This window comes from Rhinichthys klamathensis, unplaced genomic scaffold, assembly GCF_029890125.1.
Source record: "Rhinichthys klamathensis goyatoka isolate OS25496 unplaced genomic scaffold, OSU_Roscu_1.1 h1tg000813l_1, whole genome shotgun sequence".
In the NCBI taxonomy this organism is placed as follows: domain Eukaryota; kingdom Metazoa; phylum Chordata; class Actinopteri; order Cypriniformes; family Leuciscidae; genus Rhinichthys; species Rhinichthys klamathensis.
The window spans coordinates 27501-47505 of NW_026607200.1; the positions used below are offsets into that span (position 1 = coordinate 27501).

General features: G+C 42.6%; 1 protein-coding gene across 1 annotated transcript in view; it reads right to left on the reverse strand.

The window, feature by feature from the left end:
* Nucleotides 1-19237, reverse strand: part of LOC130078083 (transcription initiation factor TFIID subunit 4) — a 44263-nt gene extending 25026 nt beyond the window's left edge. Inside the window, exons 1-3 of the mRNA XM_056243572.1 lie at nucleotides 18276-19237; nucleotides 15703-15845; nucleotides 1346-1447 (exon numbers count right to left, since the gene is read on the reverse strand). Coding sequence (XP_056099547.1) covers nucleotides 1346-1447; nucleotides 15703-15845; nucleotides 18276-19194 — 1164 coding nt within the window. The 5' untranslated portion in view covers nucleotides 19195-19237. The remainder of the gene's footprint in view (nucleotides 1-1345; nucleotides 1448-15702; nucleotides 15846-18275) is intronic.
* Between the last annotated feature and the right edge of the window lie 768 nt (nucleotides 19238-20005).

A 20005-nucleotide genomic window follows, 5' to 3' on the forward strand; every position in this document is an offset into this window, starting at 1 on the left:
TTTCACCAAGATATTTCTAATACTTCTGCTGTGATGATAAAGATACTCATTTTCAAACGTTTTTATTTATGGACACTATAGCAGTGGCAATATATTAAAATAATTCAATTAAATAATTATAAATAATTAAAATAATCAAATTACATAAATCCAGAGGTTTTAATATCTGAATGTTCTTTAGACTTTACTGTTTTTATTTCCACTTAATTTACATGATATTTAATTCATGATTATGTTTGTTTTGTCATGTTTTTAAAATGATTTCTTACTGAAATAGACATTTCTACCCAATAGAATATTTGGAAAAATGTACATTGGAATATTTGGAAAAATTTGTATGAATTTTCAGGTAAAAAAATGAAATAAAATAAAATCGCACTTTTGAAATTCTCTCATACAATATTAGTTTCACCTTTTAAGTTGAATTACTGAAATAAATGAACTTTTGCACGATATTCAAATTTTTCGAGTTTCACCTGTAAGTCACTTAAATAAAGTGACATTTTTTGAGGGAACCAATAAAAAACGAAATATGATGTCAGCTTGCATCTTAAATTTAGGCTGTTTCAGCTGTTTTTTAAAGCTTGTTTAGTCTTATTTTAAATTATTTTAAGTCTGGATGTTTGCTGAGGCCCCGTATTGAGAGCCATCATAAAAATATTATCTAAAATTTAAAACTATCTAAAACTAAATTTGTGACAATATTCGGTAACACTTTATTTTACAGTGTCCTTGTTACAAATGTTACATTTACTTACCATAGTACTAACAGTAAATTATGCAGAATTACATGCAATTAACCCTAAACCAAACCTAACCTAACCCTATAGTAAGTACATGCTGTTATATAATTACACTGAAACAATGACACTTTAAAATAAAGTGTAACCTGTATATTCTTGATATACAGCACTGCCTCATGTTTCTTATTGATTAAAATTTTAAATTAAAACAGAATTTGGTTACACTTTATTTACAGTGTAATTATATATTTAAGTACTGAGTAATATTTAGTAACCACATGTACTTACTATAGGGTTAGGGTAGGATTAGGGTTTGGTTGAGGGTTAGTTGCATGTAATTATGCATAATTTACAGTTATTACTACGGTAAGTACATGTAACATATGTAACAAGGACACTGTAATATAAAGTGTTAACCAGAATTCAGAGAGAGAGAGAGAGAGAGAGAGAGAGAGAGTGAGAGAGTGGGAGAGAGAGAGAGAGCGAGAGAGAGAGAGAGAGAGAGAGAGAGAGAGAGAGAGAGAGAGAGAGAGAGAGAGAGAGAGAGAGAGAGAGAGAGAGAGAGAGAGAGAGAGAGAGAGAGAGAGAGGACTGGTGCTCACAGTGGGGCCGGTTGCGGTGCTGGTCTGGGCCGGTGAACTGGACTGGACCAGTTTAGTTTGAGCCGCGGGAGCGGGACGGATCGCCTGAGTGCTAACAGGAGACTGCAGGGAGGAGAGGAGCAAGAGAAGGGGAACATAAAGAAAGGAGGGGGGAAAGAGAGAGAGGATTGAGAGCAGGTTTATAATGGAAAAGGCAAATGATCAGATTTGAAAAACAGAGCACTAGTGTGTGTGTGAGTAACTTCATCACACTCGAGCTTTGACAGAGTTTTGTTCAGTACTGAGTGAACTAGAAAGACTCAAATACATTTTAAAATTTAAATCATGGCAACTCTCATAATAATTTTAGTATGTTATTGAATATGCCAATGTTAATGTATTTGGTCACTACCCTGCTGCTGCTGCTGAGTAAGTATGGACTTGTTACTGATAACAGACACACACACACACACACACACGCTGCTGTGAGCATGTAAGATTTGCTGTATATAGACATGAATCCTGTCTCAGATCTAGGCAGGAGGAGCTGGGGAGGAGGAGGGGTTCAGAGGAACTGCAGGACTAGCTTACAGCAAACAATCAACCACACTATTTAAATGTGGAGCAAGCAATCTCATTGGCTGCAGGATCAGCAGAGGCCAATCAGCTTGTGCCATGCGGTGATGATGTGATTGCTTGTAGCCTGCATGTAAAGGACCATCAGCCTGCGCCTTCTAAAGTGTCATCACTGAACTATATATTTCTTCAACAGAATTTATGGCATAATGTTGATTATTACCATTTTTTCCACCTGAAAAATCATGTTTGCATTAATGAACTTAGAGTGGACGTCTACGGGTCAGACATTCTGGATAATTCCTTTTCAGAATCAGGATATTTTTTTCACCCTGGTCCAAAAATGAATCAATCCGCCTGTAAAACCTTCAACCTTCAACCCTTTAAACTATATAAAGCAGGGCTGCTACAATGAGAGGGACGGATACAGAGAGGAGAGGAGCTCTGAGGATCCGAGGGCAGATGCTCGTCTCTGAGCTCCTACAGAGAGAAGCGCCGGTGACACGGAAGAGCTCGCGGCCGCGCGCGAACACACACACACACACACGCACGCACGCGCACACTGACAGCGACGCCATCAGAACGAGTCTCTCGCTTCGCGTCGGCTTTTAAAGCGCTCAGGCAGTTGCAGGATAAATGATTAAACGCTTTCGGAGGGAAAGAGGAGCGTGTTCCGCTCGCACAGACGCGCAGGATGACTGACAGCAGGATGAAGGAGACGCCTGGGAATATAAACACTCACTGTCCTGAACAGAGTTTATCAGGGGGAAACATTACCGCAGTAAATGTGAACTTTAGCAAAATTACTAAAGTAAAACTGCAGTAACATGTAGGCCTATTAGTCAGTACTGCCACTACTGAATAATAACTATAACTATGATATTTTGGCTGAAACTTACTGTGGTAAACTTTAATGTAACGTTAGAGTGACAACTAACACTAGATGAGTAAAGTTTGATGGCATGATTGGCATTTTGTTAGCATGTTGATAGCATGTTCGCTAACATGTTATAATATGCTGCTAGCATGTGTTAATATGTTGCTAGCATTGTTAAAAATGTTAACATGTTGTTAACAAGAATAACATGTTGACATCATGTTTTAGCCTGTTGTTAACATGATTAGCATGTTGCTAGCATTTTATTAGCATTATTAACATTACTAACATGATTAGCATGTTAGCATATTTCAAACATGATTAACATATTGTTAGCATGATGAACATTTCGCTAGCATGTTGTTACCATGATAGGCATGCTGTTAACATGTTTTAACAAGTTGGTAACATGTTTTTAAAATGTTACTATCACTGTTAGCATTTTTTAACATGTTGTTAGCTTGATTAGTATGTTGTTAACATGTTGTTAACATTATTGGCTTTTTGTTAACATTTCTAGCATGTTGCTAACATGTTCCTAGCATGATTAGCATGTTGCTACCATATTTCTAACATGATTAACATGTTGCTAGCATGATTAGCATGTTGCTAGCCTGTTTTAACATGTTGTTCTCTGTAACATGAGTCTTGATGGGAAATTTTAAAGTTTTGATCATCCATTTAACAAATAAGCTTAAAGTCCCCCTGTGGTGAAAATCCAGCTTTTAATGTTGTTTATGTGTCTATGTGGTGTTTTTAATACGCTTTAAGACAAACCATGTGTAAATTCATAAGTCGACAGCATTGCTGAGTATTTTCTGCTTAAAACTGCAGTGAACCAAAGACATCGCTGGTGTTTCTGACGTCACAAACGACCTTGTAACCAATCAGATCAACGTGTGATAGTCAACCAGTGGATCTCTGAGCTGAGTGAGTGGAGGCGGGGCTCATTTGCATATTCATAGAACTGCGTATACTAAATAAGGCAAGGGTGTCGAGTTACATTCAAGCGATTTTAAGGCATGAAGACATTTTTTTTCAAGGAACAAAAACGTTTAAATGTCATTTTGGTGATCAAAGATGAGTTAAGGCAACATGGAAACTTATAATCTTAAATCGTAGATCAGTATGTTGGCTTGACAAAGTCAACATAACTATATAGTGTGTTTAGATCTACAGCAATTTTATTTTAATGGTTGGCTTTGAAGAAAAATCCTCTTATTTTCTCAGCATTTCTCCTCTCATCTTTCTTGTTTCTAATAAACTTTTATTTTATAGCTGCTCTGTGACAAACTACTTAAGTTCCTCTACTATTGTAAGTCACTGTGTGTGGACAAAGGCGTCTGCTAAATGCACAAATGTTAATGTAATGTAAAAACATACTAATTTGCTAAATATCAGAAATTTTATTCATTTTATTAAACTTCTGAATGGCCTGATGTATTATTAGACTAACATCAGTGTAGAGTTCAAACTTCGAGCCACTCGTAAATCCGAGCGTCTGGCGCTATCTGGTGGCCATGAGTGAACATTACACTGACGAACTGATTTTATTATTATCATTTTTATTAGCCATTATTATAGCATTGCCTATTAGTAATAGGCAATTAGTAGCTGCTTCCTTCTTGTGGTCGTATACTGTAAATATATCCATACTTACATATATATTAAATTCCATATAAAGTAATTATAACATTCAATAATTATTATAGAACTAACTATTATAAAAGCAAAAAATATTATTCAAATTCAGTTTTGTTAGTGTAAACTGGCATTGAACCCAGAGGAACAACTTAACTGGCTGGAATATTCCGAACATGGATATTAATATGTGAACAGAAAAACCAGAGAATAGCTATAACTGGATTTTCCTGTGGACTTATTCATGTTTGATACACGTTTGACACAAATCATCAAAACAAATAACTTAGTGTTTAATTTACACAACACTAAAGAAAGAGGATTATTAAAGCAACAACCATGAGAAGAAATCAAATCATTTGAAAAGCTTCATTAATTTACTCTAATGATCTCAGGTTGTAATAACTAAAGCGCGCCACTAGATGTCAGCAGTGCATGTATCCATCCATCACTGCCACTGACGATCAGGATTCACTCTGGATTTATAACTGAACTGAAAAAGATTGTTTAACGCAAAGAAGTTTTAGTTTACAGATGGTCAGTGTGAAAATAATATTTGCATACTGATGTTTCAAATTTGGTGCAAATTTGCTCAAGAAAATAGTGAAAGTTGAGTTTCTGAATTGGTAAAACCCCTTTTATATTTTCAAAAGATTTGAAGATTAATATTATTAATACGTTTTATTAATATTGTTTATAACGAGAATGATACTGGATTTAACATTAATGCATGAAGTATCATGATCAGTGTTTCTCCTGGACTTTTACAGGCCAAATGCTTCACAACATTGTGTTTTCTGCTGATATGAAACCAAATATACGAGTGTCTAGTGTGCAAGAGTGCTCAGTATCTGTGGACAGGTTATTAATTACTAATTCATCAATTTACCTGCTATTTCATCTTTCCTGGGACCCTGAAGACAGGTTATTAATTACTAATTCATCAATTTACCTGCTATTTCATCTTTCCTGGGACCCTGAAGAAGCAATGTATCAGGAGCGATCACAGTTTAGAGATGATCACATCATCATCACTCACGTTCACTGATTTGTGTCTTTATTTTGAGTGATGAGAATGAAACTTTTTGACAGCAGTAGTTCATATCGCACTGAGCTAGAAGAGACATCGCTTGTGTTCACTGCGAGGATGATTTGATTATGGTTACTACTAGTAAAATCATAGTCAGTTCAGATGTGACCCCCTGGTGACCCCTGGCGGGTGTCGTGACCCGCTGCTCTAGATCCACACACTAGATCATCATGACGTTTTCCTTTCACCAAAGATAGATTTGTAAATAAGTATTATTATAAGTGCTAAATTCAAAAGGTTTGTCTGAACGCATTCGGTCTGACTTTAAACTGCTTGATGTCAGTTCAGTTTTACAAAAGGAGCTTTAATAAACTTGACTTTCAAGTGCCGCTATTATGCTTTTTCGGATGTGACGGTTCATGTAATGAGTAATAAAGCTGTTTGTGAATGTAAAAGTTCTGCAAAGTTTAGATGCAAGGTTGTTGTCTCCTAAAAGAAAAATGTGAGAAAAAAAAAGAAAGAATCAATTCTGAACTGCCTGAAAAAAAGTCGTCAGTAATTCCAGTCTGTTACAAACCTAACTTATTAGCAATATAACTTATTAGCATAATGCCAGCCTGTGGTGTTCATTGGCTGGACAGCGTCTCGTTGCTCCGCCCTCAAACACTAATTTAACTGAGACTGGAAGAGAGCATCAAGAGCTGAGATTCAAACTGGAGCATCTGACCAATCAGAGCAGAGTAGACCGATCACAACAGACTGGGCCATCTGACATATCAGAGCAGAGTAGACCAATCACAACAGACTGGGGCATCTGACCAATCAGAGCAGAGTAGACCAATCACAACAGACTGGGCCATCTGACCAATCAGAACAGAGTAGATCAATCACAACAGACTGAGCCATCTGACCAATCAGAGCAGAGTAGATCAGTCACAACAGACTGACCCATCTGACCAATCAGAGCACAGTAGACCAATCACAACCGACTGAGCCATCTGACCAATCAGAGCAGAGTAGACCAATCACAAAAGACTGGGCCATCTGACCAATCAGAGCAGAGTAGACCAATCACAACAGACTGAGCCATCTGACCAATCAGAGCAGAGTTGACCAATCACAACAGACTGGGCCATCTGACCAATCAGAGCAGAGTAGACCAATCACAACAGACTGAGCCATCTGACCAATCAGAGCAGAGTAGACTAATCACAACAGACTGAGCCATCTGACCAATCAGAGCAGAGTAGACCAATCACAACAGACTGAGCCATCTGACCAATCAGAGCAGAGTAGACTAATCACAACAGACTGGGGCATCTGACCAATCAGAGCAGATTAGACCAATCACAACAGACTGGGCCATTTGACCAATCAGAGCAGAGTAGACCAATCACAACAGACTGGGGAATCTGACCAATCAGAGCAGATTAGACCAATCACAACAGACTGGGCCATTTGACCAATCAGAGCAGAGTAGACCAATCACAACAGACTGGGCCATCTGACCAATCACAACAGACTGGGCCATCTGACCAATCAGAACAGAGTAGATCAGTCACAACAGACTGAGCCATCTGACCAATCAGAGCAGAGTAGACCAATCACAACAGACTGAGCCATCTGACCAATCAGAGCAGAGTAGACCAATCACAAAAGACTGGGCCATCTGACCAATCAGAGCAGAGTAGACCAATCACAACAGACTGGGCCATCTGACCAATCAGAGCAGAGTAGACCAATCACAACAGACCGAGCCATCTGACCAATCAGAGCAGAGTAGACTAATCATAACAGACTGAGCCATCTGACCAATGAGAGCAGAGTAGACCAATCACAACAGACTGAGCCATCTGACCAATCAGAGCAGAGTAGACTAATCACAACAGACTGGGGCATCTGACCAATCAGAGCAGATTAGACCAATCACAACAGACTGGGCCATTTGACCAATCAGAGCAGAGTAGACCAATCACAACAGACTGGGGCATCTGACCAATCAGAGCAGATTAGACCAATCACAACAGACTGGGCCATTTGACCAATCAGAGCAGAGTAGACCAATCACAACAGACTGGGCCATCTGACCAATCACAACAGACTGGGCCATCTGACCAATCAGAGCAGAGTAGACCAATCACAACAGACTGAGCCATCTGACCAATCAGAGCAGAGTAGACCAATCACAACAGACTGGGCCATCTGACCAATCAGAGCAGAGTAGACCAATCACAACAGACTGAGCCATCTGACCAATCAGAGCAGAGTAGACTAATCACAACAGACTGAGCCATCTGACCAATCAGAGCAGAGTAGACCAATCACAACAGACTGAGCCATCTGACCAATCAGAGCAGAGTAGACTAATCACAACAGACTGGGGCATCTGACCAATCAGAGCAGATTACACCAATCACAACAGACTGGGCCATTTGACCAATCAGAGCAGAGTAGACCAATCACAACAGACTGGGGCATCTGACCAATCAGAGCAGATTAGACCAATCACAACAGACTGGGCCATTTGACCAATCAGAGCAGAGTAGACCAATCACAACAGACTGGGCCATCTGACCAATCACAACAGACTGGGCCATCTGACCAATCAGAACAGAGTAGATCAGTCACAACAGACTGAGCCATCTGACCAATCAGAGCAGAGTAGATCAGTCACAACAGACTGAGCCATCTGACCAATCAGAGCGGAGTAGACCAATCACAACAGACTGAGCCATCTGACCAATCAGAGCAGAGTAGACCAATCACAAAAGACTGGGCCATCTGACCAATCAGAGCAGAGTAGACCAATCACAACAGACTGAGCCATGTGACCAATCAGAGCAGAGTTGACCAATCACAACATACTGGGCTATCTGACCCATCAGAGCAGAGTAGACCAATCACAACAGACTGAGCCATCTGACCAATCAGAGCAGAGTAGACTAATCACAACAGACTGAGCCATCTGACCAATCAGAGCAGAGTAGACCAATCAAAACAGACTGGGGCATCTGACCAATCAGAGCAGATTAGACCAATCACAACAGACTGGGCCATTTGACCAATCAGAGCAGAGTAGACCAATCACAACAGACTGAGCCATCTGACCAATCAGAGCAGAGTAGACTAATCACAACAGACTGGGGCATCTGACCAATCAGAGCAGATTAGACCAATCACAACAGACTGGGCCATTTGACCAATCAGAGCAGAGTAGACCAATCACAACAGACTGGGCCATCTGACCAATCACAACAGACTGAGCCATCTGACCAATCAGAGCAGAGTAGACCAATCACAACAGACTGAGCCATCTGACCAATCAGAGCAGAGTAGACTAATCATAACAGACTGAGCCATCTGACCAATCAGAGCAGAGTAGACCAATCACAACAGACTGAGCCATCTGACCAATCAGAGCAGAGTAGACTAATCACAACAGACTGGGGCATCTGACCAATCAGAGCAGATTAGACCAATCACAACAGACTGGGCCATTTGACCAATCAGAGCAGAGTAGACCAATCACAACAGACTGGGGCATCTGACCAATCAGAGCAGATTAGACCAATCACAACAGACTGGGCCATTTGACCAATCAGAGCAGAGTAGACCAATCACAACAGACTGGGCCATCTGACCAATCACAACAGACTGGGCCATCTGACCAATCAGAACAGAGTAGATCAGTCACAACAGACTGAGCCATCTGACCAATCAGAGCAGAGTAGATCAGTCACAACAGACTGAGCCATCTGACCAATCAGAGCAGAGTAGACCAATCACAACAGACTGAGCCATCTGACCAATCAGAGCAGAGTAGACCAATCACAAAAGACTGGGCCATCTGACCAATCACAGCAGAGTAGACCAATCACAACAGACTGAGCCATCTGACCAATCAGAGCAAAGTTGACCAATCACAACAGACTGGGCCATCTGACCAATCAGAGCAGAGTAGACCAATCACAACAGACTGAGCCATCTGACCAATCAGAGCAGAGTAGACCAATCACAACAGACTGGGGCATCTGACCAATCAGAGCAGATTAGACCAATCACAACAGACAGGGCCATTTGACCAATCAGAGCAGAGTAGACCAATCACAACAGACTGGGGCATCTGACCAATCAGAGCAGATTAGACCAATCACAACAGACTGGGCCATTTGACCAATCAGAGCAGAGTAGACCAATCACAACAGACTGGGCCATCTGACCAATCACAACAGACTGGGCCATCTGACCAATCAGAGCAGAGTAGACCAATCACAACAGACTGGGCCATCTGACCAATCAGAGCAGAGTAGACCAATCACAACAGACTGAGCCATCTGACCAATCAGAGCAGAGTTGACCAATCACAACAGACTGGGCCATCTGACCAATCACAACAGACTGGGCCATCTGACCAATCAGAGCAGAGTAGACCAATCACAACAGACTGAGCCATCTGACCAATCAGAGCAGAGTAGACCAATCACAACAGACTGAGCCATCTGACCAATCAGAGCAGAGTAGACCAATCACAACAGACTGGGCCATTTGACCAATCAGAGCAAAGTTGACCAATCACAACAGGCTGGGCCATCTGACCAATCAGAGCAGAGTAGACCAATCACAACAGACTGAGCCATCTGACCAATCAGAGCAGAGTAGACCAATCACAACAGACTGAGCCATCTGACCAATCAGAGCAGAGTAGACCAATCACAACAGACTGGGCCATTTGACCAATCAGAGCAAAGTTGACCAATCACAACAGACTGGGCCATCTGACCAATCAGAGCAGAGTAGACCAATCACAACAGACTGAGCCATCTGACCAATCAGAGCAGAGTAGACCAATCACAACAGACTGAGCCATCTGACCAATCAGAGCAGAGTAGACCAATCACAACAGACTGGGCCATTTGACCAATCAGAGCAAAGTTGACCAATCACAACAGACTGGGCCATCTGACCAATCAGAGCAGAGTAGACCAATCACAACAGACTGAGCCATCTGACCAATCAGAGCAGAGTAGACTAATCACAACAGACTGAGCCATCTGACCAATCAGAACAGAGTAGATCAGTCACAACAGACTGAGCCATCTGACCAATCAGAGCAGAGTAGATCAGTCACAACAGACTGAGCCATCTGACCAATCAGAGCAGAGTAGACCAATCACAACAGACTGGGGCATCTGACCAATCAGAGCAGATTAGACCAATCACAACAGACTGGGCCATTTGACCAATCAGAGCAGAGTAGACCAATCACAACAGACTGGGCCATCTGACCAATCACAACAGACTGGGCCATCTGACCAATCAGAACAGAGTAGACCAATCACAACAGACTGGGGCATCTGACCAATCAGAGCAGATTAGACCAATCACAATAGACTGAGCCATCTGACCAATCAGAGCAGAGTAGACCAATCACAACAGACTGAGCCATCTGACCAATCAGAGCAGAGTAGACCAATCACAACAGACTGGGCCATCTGACCAATCAGAGCAGAGTAGACCAATCACAACAGACTGAGCCATCTGACCAATCAGAGCAGAGTAGACCAATCACAACAGACTGGGCCATCTGACCAATCAGAGCAGAGTAGACCAATCACAACAGACTGAGCCATCTGACCAATCAGAGCAGAGTAGACCAATCACAACAGACTGAGCCATCTGACCAATCAGAGCAGAGTAGACCAATCACAACAGACTGAGCCATAGACATATTAAATACATAGACGCCCTATTGGCCGCTTTGGAGCGTTGCTGCGATACGTCAACGGGTCCGCCATTTTGCTGAGGGCAAGACTGCACAGTAATCAAATGTAAGCAAACGGGGGAGCTGCGTTTTTTCTGGATAAAAACAAACTGTTTTCACATTTATCAACCGATTTCAGTGGTTTGTATGTGGTGTACAAAAAGTTCCATCTCTAGTTATTTAAAATCTCGATAGTTAGACTTGTAAAATATTTTTTTTTAATAAAGAATGGTCAAAGCTCAGGCTTGTCATGTATTTGGCTTTTTATTCTTGGATAAGAATGGTGAAGACCCCCATACTGAGATATAAGTTTTCTTATTGTGGAAAAAGTGTGATTTTCTGTGTTTGACCAGATTTTAGCAATAACAAAGATAACTGATGGATCCTTTATGATAATACATGTTACGGTACCGTACAACTATAGTGCAATGCAAATAGTAAATATAACATAAAGTGAGAAGTAATAGTAAATAGTCAATAAAATAAACAAATAGTATACAGCAAATAAAATAGTAATGAATAGTATAATTATATAATATCATAAGTACAATAATACAATCATAAAAGTATTGATAATAGCATATAGTTTATTAATAATACTATAGCAATAGTAGCCTGACTTCGTCATACTCATATTCTAGTCAGAATGTGAGTCTGATACTGCTCCATAGGGCTTTGATTATGAGGCGTGTCTTAACCGAACCAGGAAAAAAAAAACTCTGCACTCAATTGGATAGACCTACAACCAATCAGAGCAACGCAGTTAGTCAACTACTTTGCATAGCACAGTTGTCAACTACAGAACTCAAATGCACGCACGCTGGAAGTAGTAAAATAACGAGTGTTGCTTCTTTTACTTGGTCCTCTATGAGTGCGACCAAAGGAGAAACCACAACGACCACAGGGCTTTCATTGCGTCCCGTCTTCTTAGCGACCATCGGAGCCAGCTGATAAAATAAACTTTTGCCGAATCCCATAGGAAGGACGGCAAACACATCTTTCCGATCGACAAATGCCTTGATTGCAGTTCTCTGTTCGTCTATTAAAATGAATGCGCTGTCGATTTCTTTTACAACGGACGCGATAGCGGGATCTATACATCTCAGTTCTCCAGCGGCAGTCATCTGTGAGGGAAACCAGTTCAACCCAAGCGCTCTTGATAACGTGATGATTACGTAACTGCAGATCATCTGTCCATCATCGTATAAAGCCCGCCCTGGCAATTTGATTGGCCCGACGATTTCTGAACCGATCATAATTACTCTTCAATGGATCGAGTCCAGACCGAACTTCCCGACCAACAAATGTTGTGGGCGGGGTTCGGGCTGGCATCCAGGCTATAGCAATAGAATAAGAAATATAAATTACAGAATATACACAATAAAAAAATAAGTTAAATAGTGACTTTAATATTTAACTCTTTTTGTTAAATTTCAGTTTTATTGATCAGTAATAGCCATTAAAACAGAAGTAGCTTCAGTCAAACATACAGCAGGATACAACGTTAAAATAGCCTAAAAATAAAGTTATGAAACTTCACTTTGCCCTCAGCCATAACGATTTACCAGGGAACCATTTATAGATTAATGAGACCAAAGATCGCCCGTTAGATATACACAAGACGAATTATATCTCATGTTTAACCACTACGTTAGACTACAGACATCCGAGTCAGCGGCAGAACTTCAGAAGCGCTGGCCGAGGTACGGCTGTTCCAGGCGGGGTAGACGAGCGCTGAGCGCATCTTACAACTCCGAAAACGTCAGATCAAATGTTTAAATAGGCGCTATCTTTATAAACAAACCACATATTTGAGCTTTAAACAACTACATTGTCGACTGAAAAACTATTTAAACTACATTTCGTGACACAATAACAGTAGTATTTCTAAATTTATCCTCTGAACGTTACTATTACGTATTAAATCATGACCAAATACAACCAAAAACAAACGTTCAGTCTTGCTTGTGAAAGGTAATTCCTCGAAAGCTGTTTTCAATTGTGTGGCGATGTGTACAGCCCCAAGCAGCGCACAAAACAGGCATTTTTCTCAATTCCCGGTATGAGAGGAATGGGAGAGTTGCCATCCCCAATTTGGCAGCGCCGTTGACGTACGCTCCAGCGGCCAATAGGGCGTCTATGTATTTATTATGTCTATGATCTGACCAACCAGAGCAGAGTTGACCAATCACAACAGACTGGGTCATCTGACCAATCACAGCAGAGTAGACCAATCACAACACCCTGGGTCATCTGACCAATCAGAGCAGAGTAGACCAATCACAACACCCTGGGTCATCTGACCAATCAGAGCAGAGTAGACCAATCACAACACCCTGGGTCATCTGACCAATCAGAGCAGACACTGTGAGAAAAGAGCTGATGATGCAATTATATGATGAGAAAATTGTTTTGTTTTTTACCTTTGATGAATGTAAACATTGTTGGAGACCTATTATAAAACCTTTTAAAATAGTATAATAGGGGAACTTTAATGCCTGCGATTTCAGCAATCCTATAAGATCATAACAGATCACACTGTACGATGTGTGTGTGTGTGTTGTACCTGTGGGGTCGTGACCCTGAAGGTGGCTGTCCTGGTGTGTGTGTGTGTAAGGTACCTGTGGGGTCGTGACCCTGAAGGTGGCTGTGTGTGTGTGTGTGTGTGTGTGTGTGTGTGTGTGTGTGTGTGTGTGTGTGTGTGTGTGTAAGGTACCTGTGGGGTCGTGACCCTGAAGGTGGCTGCGGTGGTGGGAGTGTGTGTGTGTGTGTGTGTGTGTGTGTGTGTGTGTGTGTGTGTGTGTGTGTGTGTGTGTGTGTGTGTGTGTGTGTGTGTGTGTGTGTGAGGTACCTGTGGGGTCGTGACCATGAAGGTGGCTGTGCTGGTGTGTGTGTGTGTGTGTGTGTGTTAGGTACCTGTGGGGTCGTGACCCTGAAGGTGGCTGCGGTGGTGGGAGTGTGTGTGTGTGTGTGTGTGTGTGTGAGGTACCTGTGGGGTCGTGACCCTGAAGGTGGCTGTGCTGGTGTGTGTGTGTGTGTGTGTGTGTGTGTGGTACCTGTGGGGTCGTGACCCTGAAGGTGGCTGTGCTGGTGTGTGTGTGTGTAAGGTACCCGTGGGGTCGTGACCCTGAAGGTGGCTGTGCTGGTGGGTGTGTGTGTGTGGTACCTGTGGGGTCATGACCCTGAAGGTGGCTGTGCTGGTGTGTGTGTGTGTGTGGTACCTGTGGGGTCGTGACCCTGAAGGTGGCTGTGCTGGTGTGTGTGTGTGTGTGGTACCCGTGGGGTCGTGACCCTGAAGGTGGCTGTGCTGGTGTGTGTGTGTGTGTGTGGTACCCGTGGGGTCGTGACCCTGAAGGTGGCTGTGCTGGTGTGTGTGTGTGTGTGTGTGTGGTACCTGTGGGGTCGTGACCCTGAAGGTGGCTGTGCTGGTGGGTGTGGGTGTGTGTGTGTGGTACCTGTGGGGTCGTGACCCTGAAGGTGGCTGTGCTGGTGGGTGTGGGTGTGTGTGTGTGGTACCTGTGGGGTCATGACCCTGAAGGTGGCTGTGCTGGTGTGTGTGTGTGTGTGTGTGTGTGTGTGTGTGGTACCTGTGGGGTCGTGACCCTGAAGGTGGCTGTGCTGGTGTGTGTGTGTGTGTGTGTGTGTGGTACCCGTGGGGTCGTGACCCTGAAGGTGGCTGTGCTGGTGTGTGTGTGTGTGTGTGTGTGTGTGTGGTACCTGTGGGGTCGTGACCCTGAAGGTGGCTGTGCTGGTGGGTGTGTGTGTGTGTAAGGTACCTGTGGGGTCGTGACCCTGAAGGTGGCTGTGCTGGTGGGTGTGTGTGTGTGTGTAAGGTACCTGTGGGGTCGTGACCCTGAAGGTGGCTGTGCTGGTGGGTGTGTGTGTGTGTGTGTGTGTGTGTGTGTGTAAGGTACCTGTGGGGTCGTGACCCTGAAGGTGGCTGTGCTGGTAGGTGTGTGTGTGTGTGTAAGGTACCTGTGGGGTCGTGACCCTGAAGGTGGCTGTGCTAGTGGGTGTGTGTGTGTGTGTGTGTGTAAGGTACCTGTGGGGTCGTGACCCTGAAGGTGGCTGTGCTAGTGGGTGTGTGTGTGTGTGTGTAAGGTACCTGTGGGGTCATGACCCTGAAGGTGGCTGTGCTGGTGGGTGTGTGTGTGTGTGTAAGGTACCTGTGGGGTCGTGACCCTGAAGGTGGCTGTGCTGGTGGGTGTGTGTGTGTGTGTGTGTGTAAGGTACCTGTGGGGTCGTGACCCTGAAGGTGGCTGTGCTGGTGGGTGTGTGTGTGTGTGTGTAAGGTACCTGTGGGGTCGTGACCCTGAAGGTGGCTGTGCTGGTGGGTGTGTGTGTGTGTGTGTGTAAGGTACCTGTGGGGTCGTGACCCTGAAGGTGGCTGTGCTGGTGTGTGTGTGTGTGTGTGTGTGTGTAAGGTACCTGTGGGGTCGTGACCCTGAAGGTGGCTGTGCTGGTGTGTGTGTGTGTGTGTGTGTGTAAGGTACCTGTGGGGTCGTGACCCTGAAGGTGGCTGTGCTGGTGGGTGTGGAGGGTCTCGGTGAGATGCTGTTCTGAGCCTGAGCTTGAGCCAGAGCCTGTTGAGGAACCATCACCAGCTGACCCATCTCTGTGCGGACCAGCACCATACCTCAAACACACACAGCATCAGTTATTCTCACACATACAATCACTAAATACACAGCAATGCTTGAAACAAAGTTACAGTCAACAGCTGGAGATTCTGACAAATTATTATGTTTTATAATAACATGTGAAAAATAGCATTGAGGAAATGACAGGATTTTAATAAGTTGACAGTGTGAATTGTGAAATGCTAAACATCATCTATTTTAAACCACATTTGTTCATTCTTTTGTAATTATTATGCATGCAGATAAGATTATTTTAAAGAATAAATGCAATACTGTACTGTCATTTATCACACCACTAGTGATTAAACATGGAGAAAACGTGAATGAGAAAAGAAATAGTGACCTGAAAAATTAAATTTCAATACTTCTATAATACTGATTCTTAAACATTTGTATGTTTTTAGAAATTCATTGAAAATTCAAAATTTGTTTAGATTTTTTAAACACATTTTAAGCGCTTTAAACTAACATTATGATGAAATGTGCTATATAAATAATCTTTCCTTTGACATGCTATATGTAAAGTTTTTTTTTATAAAACAAAACGACTCGTTTAACAGCATATCACTGATTACACACACAATTAAACAGCTTTCACCATCACAACTCACATCAGCTTAAAACAACGATCGGACTCGGAGCTGACATGAAGTTTACATGTATTATTTACATTCACTTGTTTCATAACTAGTGCTGTAAACACACCAATAATGGTAGGCTAGGTTGTTTCATGATGAATCACACTTCATAATTAAAATCTAAACTCAGTCAACAAATACGGTAGTCTAGAAACTGTAATCTGTGAAAGTTGTAAGATATCCTGTGACTTTTAGCTCATTATTGAGCATCAGTCCGCATCCAAACACACCTGTGAAAAGATCACCTACACCGAATAACAGAAACTCCAGCCTAGTTTTTACACATCTGGGCTTGTAACTGAAAGGTTTAAAAAAGGTTTTATGTTTGAATCTCATCCATAATCGTATTTTTCACCTCTGTTCATTTGGAGATGAAACTAAAGTTATTAAAGTTGCATTAGAGCTGCGGCCCCGGGAAGTGTTTGCATCCACTCATAAATGTAATGACTTGCATCAGCATCATCTGGTGAGAAGTTTGTTTACATATACTGAACCCATAACATACATCATGGAGAATATTATTGGTCACGCATAAAAATGTTATTTCATACAACATATTATATTACATAACAAAACATCAAAGCAAGCATCATTGTAAAGAAAGAAAGCACACACAAACTTCTCAAGGAAAACATCTGACAAAAATAAATTGTTGAAAATTAGTCAAGCAAGAATAACATTTACTATTTATAATTGTCACACACTTTTTGGCCACTGAATATATCATACTGAAAAATGTATTTATTGATTTTAAAAAAATTGCAAATAAAGTAAAAAGTCTTTTTAGAAGTCAAAGTTTAAAGGTCTTTAAAGTGTTCAACTCGGGACAGTTGATGGGCCAGCGCTGCATCATCACGAAATTTAAGCCTTGACAATTTAAATATAGTATAGTGTTACATATATACTATATACAAATATACATATAGTGGTTATCCTAGTAAACATAGTTGGTTAAGTCTTAAGTGAACGTAAACAGTTCTAGCACGTGTAACAGTATCAGTATATTAGACCCGTGCAGTCGCTCTTAAAGTGACAGCAGCCTAATATTCCTGCGGCTGTTTATAATGTTAATCAAACAACAAAGGACACAGAAAAAAAAAATCACTCTTGACTTTGATATAAGTTGAAATCCTAAATAACTAAAACCGAAATAAAACATTATTATTATCCTTTAATAAGGATTAATACAAATCTTTAGTTTAAACAGTGAAGAATATGCAGAGTTATTGTTTATTTCATTTGTATCTTTGTTATATTGTATTTATTTTGTGCTTATAACTTGATTATTTGTCCTTATTGCTTGTCTTTTTATGCTACTAGTTTTCGCTGTGGCTAAATTGTGCAATTGAGAATTGTGAATTTTCACTGGTGTCTAAAATTTTGGTGTCAAAACTGCCTGTTTTTGAAAAAACTATTTCATGGACAGTAAAAAATATTTATGGTCGGTACATTATCTTAAGTCCCTGTGTGCTGTGGCAAAAAGTTAGTTTAAGCCCTGTATACACACCTGCAGTCAAATGTTTAGACACACTTGACACTAATTTATGTTTCTTGTGCTATTAGAAAACTTTTGATCGAAATGCTACTGCTTAAATGCTTTAAAAAGACGAATTAAAGCAGATAGTGCAGGAAGAGCATCAACAGGTGCTCATAACAGAATGCACCTGATGAATGTCTCTAGAGTGACCAACAAGAAGTTTAAATCTAAGAGTTTTCATTTGTGCCACACGTGTTTGCCAGACTCCCATCTGTCAGTGAGAGTCGGCATCATGTGAAAGAGATCGGTACCTGGCGGGATGGTGAATCCGGGTGGCAGCTGAATGGTAGTTTGTTGTTGCGGTGGTCTGACGATCAGCTGCGGCGTTACGAGCCTCTGTTGCGCAGGGGGCTGCGCGGGTCTGACGCCCGGAGCAGCACTGACACTGACAGCGGGTTTGACAGGCGTTGCTGCGGGCGCGGCGGGAGGCGACGCGGCTTTCGCGTTGTTCCCCGGTGCTTTGCTGTGGTTCACCTGCGCGCCCGCCGCTCCAATCCGCGCGCCCTGCTGGACCAGCGCGGACACCGACGTTCCGTTTCCATTCTGCGCGATGCTGGCGATAATGTGCCGCGGGAGTCGGTGCAGCGCGATGGTGGGCGTCCCGCGGTCCAGCGCGATCGCCTGCGGGTTACTGGCCACGGTGATAGTCGGGCTGGAGGTGCTGGGTGATGCTGATGCTGCGCCGTTGAGACTGTGGGACGCTGAGGCGCGTCGCGCGCGCGCGTTCGGGTGTTTCTTGCGGGTGTCCCTCGGGCTCTCACCTTTGTTGCCCGGTGCAGGAGCGGATCCCCCGTCGGAGGCTGCAGCCGTAGTGATGATGATGATGCTGCCGTGAGACTTCAGAGGACTCTCCTTCTCCAGGGCTTTCGGGTGCTTATCCATGCTGGCGTCTTTCGGGTCTGAATCCGGGTTGCGCGCCGCTTTCCTCGCGTTCTGCTGCTGTGTTTGTTGTTGTGGTTCTGATGGAGAGTCTACATGAGCTCTTCCTCCTGGTTGCTGCTGCTGCTGCTGCTGCCTCTCGCTGCCCGGGCGCGCGTTCTCGGGCTGCGCGCGCGTCGCGTCGCGTTGACCCCCAAGCTGAGACTCCAGCGAGCCCACTAGATCGCTCACGGCTTTCTCGTCCACCTCGGAGAAGAGCATGTCTTCCAGAGGGTCGGAGGCGCCCGCCATGTTCGCTCGCTCTGTGTGTGTGATGGGCTGTCTCTGCTGGTGCGCGTCCACGAGCGCGAGTGCGCAGTCGTGTTACTATGGCATTGTGGGAATGGATATGACGTCAGAGGGCCAAAGCCAAACAGTTGTCCCCCTGTTACAACTCAAGGCGGTCGAGGACAGTCTACTAATACACACGAGTTTGGAGGGAAAAGATAGATAGATAGATAGATAGATAGATAGATAGATAGATAGATAGATAGATAGATAGATAGATAGATAGATAGATAGATAGATAGATAGATAGATAGATCATTTTATTGTTTTTTATGAAATATTCATACAACCATTAATATGCATTCTTTATAAAATAATGCATTCTGTCTCTTATTAATGAAAGGTCCATGCAGCAAGTGAAAGGTTAGCGTTTACTTTCAAATAAAGTAGGGCAAAAGATACAGAAAATACAAAGGAAATTGACATTTAAGCATTAGAAAATCGATAATGGTGGAAAGGTTTATGAAAGTTTTTGATTTCAAAGCATGATACAAACTTGGAACGATGTCATCAAGCTTTTACACTTTCAGTGTATTAGTCCTTCGTTTTTTTCCCTGCTGTTTGTAATCTGACATGCCAGATGTAATTGTGACACAACAAATGCCTTTGAAGATCAGCTCTCCTCATTGGCTCATGTGTGTCTATATCACAGAGCTGATCTTGAACAGTCATAACTTATTACAGTTTCACAGCCACTGTTAACAAGGGGCTATGATAATAACTGTTGAATAAATAGGCTTATTTTGATTACTTGCAGTGACTATTGATGTGATGG